This window comes from Hippocampus guttulatus, chromosome 4, assembly GCF_054856545.1.
Source record: "Hippocampus guttulatus isolate MCC_2025c chromosome 4, RoL_Hgut_1.0, whole genome shotgun sequence".
In the NCBI taxonomy this organism is placed as follows: Eukaryota; Metazoa; Chordata; class Actinopteri; order Syngnathiformes; family Syngnathidae; genus Hippocampus; species Hippocampus guttulatus.
In genome coordinates, this window is record NC_141264.1 from 2,186,875 (window position 1) to 2,199,886 (window position 13,012).

At 41.3% G+C, this 13,012-nt stretch overlaps 1 protein-coding gene across 1 annotated transcript in view; it reads left to right on the plus strand.

The window, feature by feature from the left end:
* Window positions 1-13,012, plus strand: part of fanca (FA complementation group A) — a 61,524-nt gene that overhangs the window by 17,412 nt on the left and 31,100 nt on the right. Inside the window, exons 13-21 of the mRNA XM_086108356.1 lie at window positions 1,405-1,538; window positions 2,570-2,680; window positions 2,899-2,994; window positions 3,075-3,131; window positions 3,258-3,340; window positions 3,493-3,553; window positions 9,224-9,273; window positions 10,400-10,470; window positions 10,576-10,674. Of these exons, the coding sequence (XP_085964482.1) occupies window positions 1,405-1,538; window positions 2,570-2,680; window positions 2,899-2,994; window positions 3,075-3,131; window positions 3,258-3,340; window positions 3,493-3,553; window positions 9,224-9,273; window positions 10,400-10,470; window positions 10,576-10,674 (762 nt within the window). The remainder of the gene's footprint in view (window positions 1-1,404; window positions 1,539-2,569; window positions 2,681-2,898; window positions 2,995-3,074; window positions 3,132-3,257; window positions 3,341-3,492; window positions 3,554-9,223; window positions 9,274-10,399; window positions 10,471-10,575; window positions 10,675-13,012) is intronic.

Below are 13,012 nucleotides of genomic sequence, written 5' to 3' on the forward strand. Positions count from 1 at the left end.
AAAACTCAGCAAACCCTAATTTTTACAAGCAATGCATTGGTGAACATTCCTAGTGCAAGGAATTGACCTGGATGACACTGTTTTACACACAACCTTAAGTCACAGTTTGTTTAAAAATATAAAAATTTAAATAAAAACATAGAACAACATCAATATGACACAGAGTTAAACAAATACATATATGTTAAGGATTAATGTCCTTACAACATCATTAATTAAATGCATTGCGCCATGCGGGCAGCATCTCGGCCCGGGACAGAAAGAGACTGGAGCGACTGGTCAGGAGGGCTGCTCTCTAGACACTCTGGAGGAGGTGGGCAACAGGAGGATGCTAGCTAAGCTAAAAGCTATGATGGACAATCCCTCCCACCCCCTCCAGCCCGCCCTGACAGCACTAGGTAGCTCCTTCAGCCAGAGACTGTTACACCCGCGCTGCAAGAAGAAAGATACCGCCGCTCGTTCCTACCGACTGCTGTCAAGGCTGCTGAATAAAAAATGAAATGATGTGACAAACATTGGTAAATAGCACAGCCACCTTATCTTTATCTGTGAATGCAAAAAAATAAAACTTTGCTTTTTCTTCTTTCTTCTTCTACCCACAATCTTGCTGCTGTAGACTGTAAATTTCCTCATTGTGGGACAAATAAAGGATATCTTAATCTTAATCTTAATGTTATGTTTTGCATTCTAAATTTTATCATTAATCGGCCGATTAATCAGTAACGTTTTTTTATTTCTGCATCGATATCAGCCTGCAAAAATCCCTATCGGTCGACCCCTCAAAAGTGTAATCTAAACAAATGAAAGTGATGAATAAGAAAATAGTAATTTGGTTTAAACCAGCGACCATCCCATCGTTCAATTGAGAGAAGAGGGGAAGCATAGCTCTGCACTGGTCCAGAAGACCCCCCCCCCCTACTTTTGGGATTCGTTCACCTATTCTTGTCACCACAGATCGCATGTCACACAGCCCACCTGTCTAATCAATCAATAAGTGTGATATAGGTGGTCAAAATTGTTTTGAATTTCTGATTTATTTTACTGTGTACATTAAAGTGGGTGTGATGCATTGAAAACATGTAGTTTTGTTCATGATCTATTTATATATTTACTGCCTCCCCCCCGATCGGATGTGAACTGCAGAAAAAAAAATAACCAAAAAAATCAAGAGCCGGGTTTAATTTTAATTTTTTTTTATGCCTGTTAATTTTCAGCAAGTTATTCTTTCTTTAACAGAAAAGTACCAACGATTTATGATGTGTGCTTGTGTACATGATATCAACATTGTACTTGTCATTTAGTGTATTTTCAGTTTTTGTCATGAGTTTAAGAGTAATTGTATTTTTGGTCAATGTACTTCGGTCATTTGTCTTTGTGTCTGATGTTTCCACCATTGCCTCTCAGCACTTTTATCCAGATTGCTGACTTCTGCATTTGATGGTTATGACTTGGAGAGCATGATAACAGCATTTTTGTTGGCGCGGCAGGGGGCACTGCAAGGACCTGCCATCTTCCCTTCCTACAGCGACTGGTTCAAGGTTCAGTATTCTTCCTGGGTTCTGTATAATATGAATCATCATTGTTGTCATTACCTTGTGACTTCCATGGAAGAGATGTCAACAAGCCCTGTAAATAAATATTATCACGTCATATCCTGTATTTCAGAGGTCCCAAGCCTGATGACCATATGAGTTGCCCACAGGCTTTGCTCACCAGTGAAGGGACATTGTGATTTCCTGTTCCCCTTGTAGAACTGATCAATATAAGCTCTTGCAGGCATTCATAGAATTAAAGTGTTGTTGTGAAATCATTGTTGGGAATTATTGTGAAAAATAATGAACATGATCAGTTCTTCACATTAATTTCATTCATTATTAACAGGCCATCATGAAAGGGACCGTATTTTCCGCACTAAAAGGTGCACCTAAAAGCCTTCCATTTTCTTAAAAGCTCATAGCGTCTTAAAATCTGATGCGCCTTGTGTATGGTCATTACGGTAATATTTCGACCCCAAAATGGATCCTCGCTCGAGACATGCTGACAACGCAGAGTTCAAACTTAAGGTTATGCAGTTGAACACGGAAATAGAGCAGCGGCAAGAGAGTTCAACGTTAACGAGTCAATGTTATAACTTGCTGTTGGTTAAGTGAACTGTTTCGCTGCTTTATTAAATAAGTTGTACTGACATTTGATCGTTCTGTTGCGTAGCTCCATCTAGTGGATGCATTGTAGATTGTGTCTTATAATGCGGTGTGCCCAATGTATGAAAAAACTTACAAAATAGGCCATTCATTGAAGGTGCGCCTCATAATCCAGTGCGCCTTTTAGAGTGGAAAATACGGTAATTTGAGCAAATTTGTAATTCCAGAAACAGGTATCAAACTGGTAGCGCTTTACATTAATCTGTACCCCTGCTATGTTTTAATTTTCAGGTAGTTTTTGTACTTCAAAATGTACAGAGTAATAAGTCGTCTTCTTAGATCATAAGATATGATGGTAGCATACAGTACATTTCAGGTTTTAGGAAATTCTCTTTTTCATACTTGAATTTTTGTTGTTGTTGTTATAGGAGTCTTTTGGCATGGCCAGTGGCTTCCATGCTACCAGCAAGAAATCTCTGGTGTTTTTGCTCAAGTTTCTGTCTGACTTGGTTCCGTTTGAACCCTCACAGTACCTTAAGGTAATTTTCTGCACATTGAGTGGTACATGAAGCCAAATTGTAATTCGAAAAACCTCTGCACATCAAAGAAAAATACTAAGCACTCTTTGCTAGACATTTTGTGGGTTTTCAAAAGACCAATCAGTTTACATTTGAGTTTGGTGTAAATGGTGCAAATTAAGATAGTGTAACAATTAAATCAAGGACAAAACCTAAATCTCCATCTTTCCACCTGTAAGGTGCACATCATTCACCCTCCATATGTACCTGTGAAATACCGTAGCCTCTTGATGGAATATGTCTCCCTGGCCAAGACAAGACTTGCTGATCTCAAGGTAAAATATCAAAAAAATGTGGCATTCAATAATTATAATATGTTCGGTTGTTTGCTAATCTCAAATATCTATGTTTCCAGCGATCAGTGGAGAACACAGGTCAGGATATTTCAAGTGCTGGAGATGCACCATCCCAGGTACAGTGACATCTTGTGGCAGAACAAATGTGTTATTGGCAATGAGGTTGTAAGACAGACTTGATCAAAATTTGCTCATTTTTGTGGTGTCCTTTTTTTTATTTTTATTTTTTATGTGGGCTGCAGTGCCAGGATGTAAAGGATGTGGAGAAAGCCTGTTCTCTTTTTGAGAGTACAGGAAAAATCTCCGCCACTGTTATGGAGGCCAGGTACTCTTAATTAATTAATTAATTTAGCTTCTCACTTTTTTTTTTCCGCGTCCATGTATAATGTTTCTGTACTCTTTTATATATTAGGCAATGGTTAAAGTGGTAATACAGCAACAAAATAAACTCTTCAGGTCACAATCTTGTCCTCACAGTATTTTCCGTCGGACATATTTCCTCTCACGGTTCCTTCCTGCTCTGCTGAGACCAAGAGTGGTGAGTCTTGACTTTATTTTTATTTTTTTTATGATCCTTTTTATTGAACATTTGCATTTTACAATATTTCTGCAATTGTTTATACATTATATTGGAGCTGCGATCATGATGTCTGATTTTCTTGGAAATGTATGTGATAAGTGACGCCGATCAAAGCCTTTTATGGCCGATCAATTACTGTTAAGTGGCCAATTGTTCTTAACCAATATGTACTCTAACATTTTACAGCAGTAGCAAACATACAAAAATACAAAGAAAGCTGTACAATATTTTCGAGAAAGCGATTCATGAACACTATTTTTCTTTTAATTTACATAACAGTGTCAATAGTCACAACTTGAATTTTTTTCGATAAATAGCTTAACTTTCTCAAGTAACGTTCAATGCACTGCAGAATGAAGCTGCTAATTGACCTAGATGTAACAATTTTACACACACCCTAAAGTGAAGGTTAAAAAATAAATAAACACCCACATAGTGACATAAATGGGCGCAATAAATATGACACACATTCAAATGGTATTAATAGAAGCACGCATACATGACAAGGATTAATGTCCTCATAACCACGGTATATCATTAAATGTATTGTGCCACACTTGAGGGTTGAGAAAGCTATGGCTTATTTTCAAAGCACATGCATTGCCTTTGACTTTGATGGGAGCATCGCCAACATCAGTGGACAAGTATTAGCATCTGGCTTTGTTGTGGTTCGCTCAGCACTGTTAGAAACATTCGATCGCCGCTAAGAGTTTTGCAATGGGTGGCAGTCATTGTCTGGCCTTGTAATTTGTGTTTAATCCATATAGGTCATTTGCAAACAGCTGCTTTTACTCAGGGTTCGTACGGGTCCATAAAGTTCATAAAAATCAATAAAAAAAGAAGTTGTAAAATTATGTTCTTAATTGTCCATAATTTTCAGGGAAATCTTCTAAAATCCATAAAAATCCATAAAGATTAACCTGCGGTGTTCATTTCATTTGTGTATGTCATTTTCCCCACCCTTCCAATTCATAGTTTTGTCGGAACATGCAGGACCTGGTACCCGCTCTGCTTTTTCGCAGTCTCCGATTAGTTCCGACGATGATCACGTGAGCACTTCGGGTCATTCCGGGAAACAACAATAGATTGACGCCATCCTGGGGCAGTGAATGGATGGTTTGCTTGCCGGCTCGGCAAACAATTACCGTATTTTCTGGAAAAATCTATTCATCGAATTTATCGATCTCAACAAGTGACAGACAAATATGTAGCGACGCTACTTGAGCGAAGCGCGCCTCAGCAGTCGATAGTCCGCTGCTCTCTGCTGTGTGTGCGTCAGCTAAGCTTAGCTGTTGTTTCGGCTAGGCTAGCTTTTTGTTGTCGTGGATCAAAGTGTATTTGATTTGTGACGTCGGTTGCTTGGTTGAAACCAAAAGACGTGCGCGTGCGTACATGTTGGCGCGGACGCACACACAGCAGAGAGCAGCGGACTTTCGACTGCTGAGGCGCGCGTCGCTCGAGTGGCTTCGCTACAAATATTTCGGGACAATGCTATTGTCAAGTGGCGTGGCTGGAGAAGCCGGAGTTCTGTGTTTGGGTCGGAAAAATTGCTGGCGATTATATATCGGCCTACTGCCGAGTGTGCAAGAAGGGCATCTCCGTGAGAGGTAAAACTTGTCATAGCCTCCTGGTCAAGTCAAATGCATTGAGGCACACAGCAAAACAGAAGAAAATTGATCGCCAAGAACTTGCAAAAGAGATTGAGGAGAAAACTAAGTCACTGTCTGCTATTCCCTAATTGTCATATCAGTTTCATATTTGTCATTATAAAACATGTCTGATCATTGAAGGTGATATGAGGGAAAATAATAGGGTTGGACCATTTGGGATTTAGACTTCTGACATGCATTTCAGCTGTTCAGGTATACTGGATACTGCTAAGATGGGCAATCAGTACTACTGTTACTGAAACCAGATTTTTCTAAACCCTGTCCAGGTAACCCATATGACCATTAGCTCTGTTCTTAGAGTTGTGTTTCTTCGAAAATAAATTGAAGCTTTATATTTTCTCAATTTAAGTTTTTCATTGTGCGTTTTATTTGAGAATTAATTAAAAAGGTTTTTTTTCATTTTCCTACCTGTGATACAGGTAGCAAAGTGAAAATTTGACATACAGTATGTCAAATAAAGGGTTAAGTGACTGCCCCAAAAATAAAGATGTGCCCTTCCTTTGGCAGCAATGATTTGAACACCAGCTCAGTGATATGTTTCTGTTCAGCCCGTGTATTGCTGAGCGGGCATTAAATCCACCGTGAATGGAGAAAAAGTCCTTAAAAAATGGCTAAATTGGTCCACAAAAGTTATTAAAAGATCCATAAATAAAAAGCAAGTGGAAGAGTGGGAACCCTGTTACTTGGAGGAAATAATGATCCACATATCCCCCTATTTTCCAAAATGTTACAGACCAGTGACTGGATCATAATCTGGTTCTGCATTTTCTGGATCAATTTAAAGCAATGTCCTGTTGTCAAATAATAAAAGGAAATAAGAAATGTAACAATTTTAAAAAAATTGATTAATCAATTAAAAAAAAACAGATTAATTGATTATTTACTCGTAAAATTATACAGCTACGCTCAAGGAAATGCCAAAATAAATTCTACTTTGCAGATTTTCCTCTTTCGCAGGAGGTCTCGGTACCCATTAACAGCGATAACAGCGATTTTTAGATGGGTTGCCCCTCGTCTGGCCAGTCTGGGGGTACTATACTGATGCTTGACCCAGCTTGGAGACTCACCCATCAGGACGCACTTCTGGGGGAGTGGCACCTTCATCCAGTGGTGGTGCACACATTTTGGGGTTGTTTCTGGCCAATCTCTTTGTCTCTCAGTACTCCACCCACTGTCCCCTTTGATTTTCCCTGAGGTAATCCACCAGCCTCAGGGCCAGAATGCGCTGGCGTACTCTTGGCAGTGTTGCCTTCTCATACCTGTCAACTCATACGGTTTAGCCATAGTTCATACGGATTTTGTGGTGAATCTTATGTATATGGCCGTATCGCACAAATCATACGGATTCTGAAAATTTGGTGAAAAAAGTAACGCCGGAATACAACTCTGAACACAGTAATGCCACTAAGTAGAATGATGATTAGACATTAACCAGACATTGTGTTATGGAGATCTACAATAAATATCATTGAAAATTTCGTGGGTTTTTTCTGCCGTTATTTTGACATATAAAATCCTTTGGTATGTTATAAGGATTTTTTGCTCTTTATAAGGATTTTTTTGGTAGTTTATACAGGTTGGCGCTCCGAAAAGTTGACAGGTATGCCTTCTCTATGCCTTTCCGCCACTTTGTCTGAATTGACTGATACTTCAGGAGAGCCACATGCTGCTGCTGGGGTTCCCATTTGGCCGGCACTTTTTACAGATTTTATAGCGTGACTGTTGCTTCTGCCCATCCACTGGGCATGGTCTTCAGCTCTTCAGATGCTTCTCCATGGGGTGTGTTGGGATTCCTTGTGACTATGCTGGTATTAGTCATTCCATGCTGTTAAGTACTGCCTCCGGCAGGTAGCATGGATAAAATAGAGAGACGGTTAGGTCACTGCGGTTCTGTGAATCCTGAAGGACTGCCAGAGTGTCTTGGAGAATCCTCATGTTTGTGCGACAAGAGTCTATAGGACCTGCCTCTTATACCCACATTGGGTCACTCAGAGGTCACTAATGATGTTTGTTGGTCTGCATACTCGAACTGTGTGTGCGTAAAAGGACATTTACGCCGGATTGTGGATATTATTCATTAAATCTTTTTATGTGGTCCTTCACATGATTAAAAACAAACTTGATTTGTGATATGGTGGGAATGCATCCATGAAGTGACATGCATGTTTATCAAACATTAAATATGGCCACCATGTATGTCTCAGCCCCTTTAGCGGGCGAGGGCAGTGGGATGTGCCTTGAACACCTCAGCAGGAGGGATCTTGACCAGATGCCTGAACTATCTCTTCTGGCTGCTCTGTGTGGAGGAGCTGCGGCTCCATTCTGAACACCTCTCAGATGGCCTAGGTTCTCACCCGATCTCTCCGGAGGAGGCAAGACACCCAGGGTCTTGTTCTTTTGGTCGCTAGCCACAGCTCTTCACCATAGGTGAAATTGGGAATGTAAAGTGAGCTTTGATTTTCGGCTCACTCTTTCATCACTACGACAGACCAATACAGAGTATGTATTTGATACACACCGAGGCATGTTGATCTCCTGCGCTTCTCTTCCCTCATTTGTGAATAAGACTCCAAGATACTTGAACTCCTGCACTTGGTGCATGATCTCATACCTAACCGAAAGAGGGCACGTCACCGTTTTCCAGCTGAGGACCATGTTCTAAGATTTAGAGGTGCTGGTTCTCATCCCAGCCACTCTACATGCAGCTGTGATCTTCTCCAGCGAGAGTTGAAGGTCATGAAATTATTGAACTTTCAGAAACATATCGCTGGCAAAAAAAAAAAAAAAAACATTTAATACTTAGGTCACCAAACCCGACCCACTTCCCGCCTTGGCTGCAACTAGAATTTCTCTCCTTGAAGGTTCTGAACAGAACATAGGAAAGCCTTGGCAGATTCCAATCCTCACTGAAAACGAAGGAAACTTCCTGCTGGACCAAACTCTGACACGATTTGCACAAGGACCAATTGGCCTGTATCAGGAGGTCCAGTACCCTATAGTGTCGGAGGCAAGGCTGACGAGTGTGATCACAACATTGATCACCCTATAGCTGGAACTTACCCTCCAGTTCCCCATCCAAAAAAGAGATAACACAAGTTTTGCAATACAGACACACTGTCTCTGTTATCCACGTCATGTTTCAGAGGTGGATCAACCAAGACAGCCCCAAAACATCCAGACCCTTAAGGAACTCTGTTTGAGAGGAAAATTGTTGTATGGACAATCTACAAGCGGGCTATATTTAATGCCCACCCTTGGAGCCCTGCACCCAGGCACTTTTTAACCACCTAAGCAACCTTAACTCTAGAAATAGGAGTGCCCACTTTGGAGTCCCCAGGCTCTGTTTCTTAATTAATTGGAAGGCCTGTCCGTGGAAGCTCGGAGTTCTTCCCAATCCAATCCACAGTCTGATGTCAACAGTACCTCATCCCAGTTGAGGCAAGCAATCACCATTCAGCCCCACCTCCATGCCTAGCACCGCAGGTGACCCTCGTCTGAGTGAAGGGAAATGTAGTATTTTATTTTTTATTTAATTTTTCAACAAAGGGGTTTCTGAGCCATATGTTCTCTGGTACCTCATCTGGATCTGTTTTTCCCTGGTGACCCTACCAGGGCTATAAATCACACCTGACAAAATTAGTTCCAAGATCACTGGGACACATAAGATCCTGTCCTATTATCAGGTGCCAGGTCAAGGAGGGGTATGGTTATGTCATTTTAGGATTTTATTCCAGTTCATGAAGAGGTCGAATAATTTTACCTTATATATCAGTATATCAGTTCTATAGAACTGTAGGATCAATTGTAATAATTTGACATAAACAGTTGCCCATGGTATATTCGCTCGTTATATTTATGTCATCCATTATAGTTATTGAACATACTCTGTATCTCAGAATGTCACAGAATATATCTCATAAGTCTCAAAATGATGCAGATTTGCTTTTGACAATTTTAGCTACCTGTGAAAGCAGATGCTCAAATGAGCTTCATCGAGGCCCTGAAAAGGTGAGTACCTGGCTGCTATTGTTGTTTTAAATGCTAGTTGTGGTGCTTTGAGATTTTTATGGTGCCTTGTTATTTTTATCATTCATTATTTATTCCCAAGTCCTCATGATTTGTATTATTGTATTACATTGTAAGCAAGACACAATAAATCAGTGATTCTCAACTGGTGCGTCAGGACCCAAAAGTGGTTCACGGATTTATTTGGGGTGGGTCACAGACAGGTAGTAGAAAATTACAGGGGGTCAGGCATGTGCACAAAGACCACTATGAAATGACAAGAGTTCAATTTACACGAAAAACAAGAACAAGATCAAAAAGACTAAATAATACTAGTACTTACAAAACGAGGAACAAAGAGAGCAAATCGACCATGAACGAGATTGAGAGGTCAACAAAACAACACTTGAGCATCAACAGCAAGCAAGGTCAGTAAATCCGACAACAAGTAGGCAATTTAGCAGTCCTTAAATACTGGGCAAGTCTTTGACTGGGAACAAGGAACAGGTGCGCCTCCTGGAGGGAAATGCCCTTCACTCCAGCTGGAGCTGAAACAACAACAAAGACAGACATGACATTTATATAGTAGAATGTTGTATGTCCAGTCGCTGCTTAGAATTATTTGTATAATGGTTTGTAATAATCATATATAGTTATAGTTATTTATATCTACATATTTAATAATTATTGTGTAATTGTAGTAATCATATTTTTTTTAAATGAATACTGTACTGACTAATATAGGAAAAGTAGGATCTTATGTAAGGAGTAGGACTAGATAAGTTTATACTTCTACTACGTATCGAGCATGTGATAGTCTGCTTTGCCTTTGCTATATTTTTGATTTTTATTTTATTCCTTGATTGTCCTATAAATAAATTTTCATTTCCATTTTAATTTGACTATAAATGATTTTACTTGTTTAAAATAAAGACAATTTCTTTCGTTCCAATTCCACATCATTGCTTATTTTGTGAAAAACTGTCATTTTTTTATATTTATCTGTAATGATCATCAAATGTTTGTCTTTATGTCGTGACTGGTTTAAGATAAATGGTTGTATTTGAGAATCGACAACAATAAGTGAACTCTGATAATTATACATGTTATGTTGTAATCATGTGTTTAGAGCAGATAAGATTCCTGCCACACAGTATTCGTCATACATGGAATCTTGTCAGAGACTAAGACAACAAACAAGTAGGTTCATTTGCAGTACATGTGCATACACATATCTACACAATAATGTGAAAATGTTTGATGTTATAATTTGACATGTTGAAACATTCAACGCTGTGATTGCAGGGAGTTCCCTCCGTGAGGAGAATCATGATGACCCTCTACATGTCCTAAAACTTCAACTGCAGGAGCAAAGAAAGCTTGTCCCAAATGGAAATGATGGAGGTAGATTCACACATGAAGAATAAATGACTCTGTGTTGAATTCAAAATTAACAAGAGTGGGAGTGCGTGGCTCCTCCCACAATTCAATTGCCCGCTCACTCTTGAAGATGTTCAAGGAAGCGGTGTGCTTTCTGTCCTTCTCTAGTGCATCGTCAATCTCCCAATGGGTTTTCAAGGAATTAAGAAAAAATTAAGAAAACCTTTATTCATCTCGCAATGGAGAAATTACCAATTCACAGCAGCAAAGTTATGAAAGGAAGAAGAACAACAATATATAGGAGCTGCTGGAAAGGCAGCCACTCTCGCGGCGCCATTTTGAAGTCAAAATAACACAACACAACACATAGGACACAGACAGTCGTGCAATCTTCACCACTTTTCTGCATACACTTTGTTGTCTGAAGCAGTTATAGATGAAGGTGGAGAGGATCATTTCTGCTTGGCTCTCGACGAAGGCGGACGCTTTTTCGCACAGCTCCTGCCCCCACCCCCCACCCTCTCCCTGCTGGCCACTTAGTCTTTGTGCTGTCTTTGTCTAACTTTTCCTAGCCTCCTACCGTATTTTCATCCGAAGAACTAACCATGGAATTAGTTGGCTGGTCTCTCGATGCAATCGACAACATTTTTTCGACGGAAAGAGCAGGCAGTGGGGAGCCTGCTTGCCCTCCGGGGACATTTGCTGCCGGATACGCCCTGGATCCATGGAAAGTGGAGACTGGTGTGCCTGGCAACACTGTCCGTGGAGGATGTGGAAGACATCTACATTATTGGCCTTTTGATAACAGGTATGCTGCTGTTTGGTGTTGGCAGCTTTCTGTTCTATCGCAAAATTCAACCGACGGGAGCGGCTTTATTGGAAGTGAAGAGGCTGCCGGTCATTCTGGATGGTTTGGCGCGAATGTCCAACACTCAGACTCAAGCGGGGACTGAGCTCAACCGCAATATTGTTGCGGTTTTGGAGCGACTCCGCGCGATCGACAGCAACATGGAGAAGTTGGAATCCGCGCTGCGGAAAGAGTTTTCGGATTCGGGCTGATCGGCGCCAGTGAAGAGATACAGACCACGGACTCAAGGCTGTCTGAAATTGTTGGCGGCCGTCCCTCCAAAACAAACAACGCTATCTGGCCTTTCCCCTGGATGGAAGTACGCATGGAATCTAGGGTCCCCACCATCACCCCCCTCCTTCTCGGCCATGGACTGATAAGCCGGGACTGTCTTCATGATGAGCAGACCTTGACGAAGCAGCTATGACCTGTACACGCATACACATACACAACTGGACAACCACACGCGCATACACATCCTTGTTATCACCGTCTTCATCGCTCCGATTCTTTTCCCCCGTGACGTGGTTCGATCTGCAGAGCGCACGTGTGCCGTGCAGCTGGTCAGGACGGCCGCATCGCGGTGACCCCCCCTCACCCCCTTCCCATTCATCCTCCCCCTTATTACATGTTATGTCTTGTGACTTGTTGTAACTGTCATATGCTTATTTATGTGCTAGGGTCTTTTTTATCCTGGACTTAAATTATCCTCAGAAGAGGATAGTTCGAGCGTGTTTTTTTTCCCCTCTCCCTACCCAGCGTTTTGCTTTCTGAAGTCTGATTGTAATTTCCCCATTGCGGGACAAATAAAGGATATCTTAATCAAAGTGTCCTTCCACCAGTGGATCAGAGACGTCATGCTGAAAATGTGCACACGTCTGCTATAAGCTAAGTTTTGAAAGCAAACACGAAGCTGGAGCGTCCATTGACGAAAAGAGATTACCCTATTTTCACGACTATAAGGCGCCATTAAAAGTCTAAAATTTTCTCCAAAATGGACAGGACGCCTTATGATGCGGAGCGTCTTGTCTATGCGCTGAGTTCCAAAACCTGACTGACAGCCGACACGCTGTTTATATAGAGAAAAGGCGGAAGTGACTGTGGACAGGCATGCGGCAAAGAAGTCGGCCAATCAGTGAAGGGTGGGCGTGTATATATACACATATGGAGAGCGAGAGAGAGAAAAGGCAGATGTGAGTGAGGACAGGCATGCGGGGAAGAAGTCCGCCAATGGGTGAAGGGTGGGCGTGTAAGTGGACGCTAAAGGTACGCCCCAAGCAGGTACCAACACCTGTATAGAGTGTGGCTATGTGCATTGTTGCAAAACAACTTCGGTTTTGGTTTCTAAGAACCCCCGAAAATAAATTCTACAAAGAGACACGCCTACGAAGCTCAGTTCAAACTTCAAGCCATCGGTTATGCTTTTGGCATGCGTGCCCATCTCACAGCAGTGGTGAAAAACCAAGTCAAGCAAATGAACTCTGAGCTTGCCGTTATTCCCGGAGGCTTGACTAA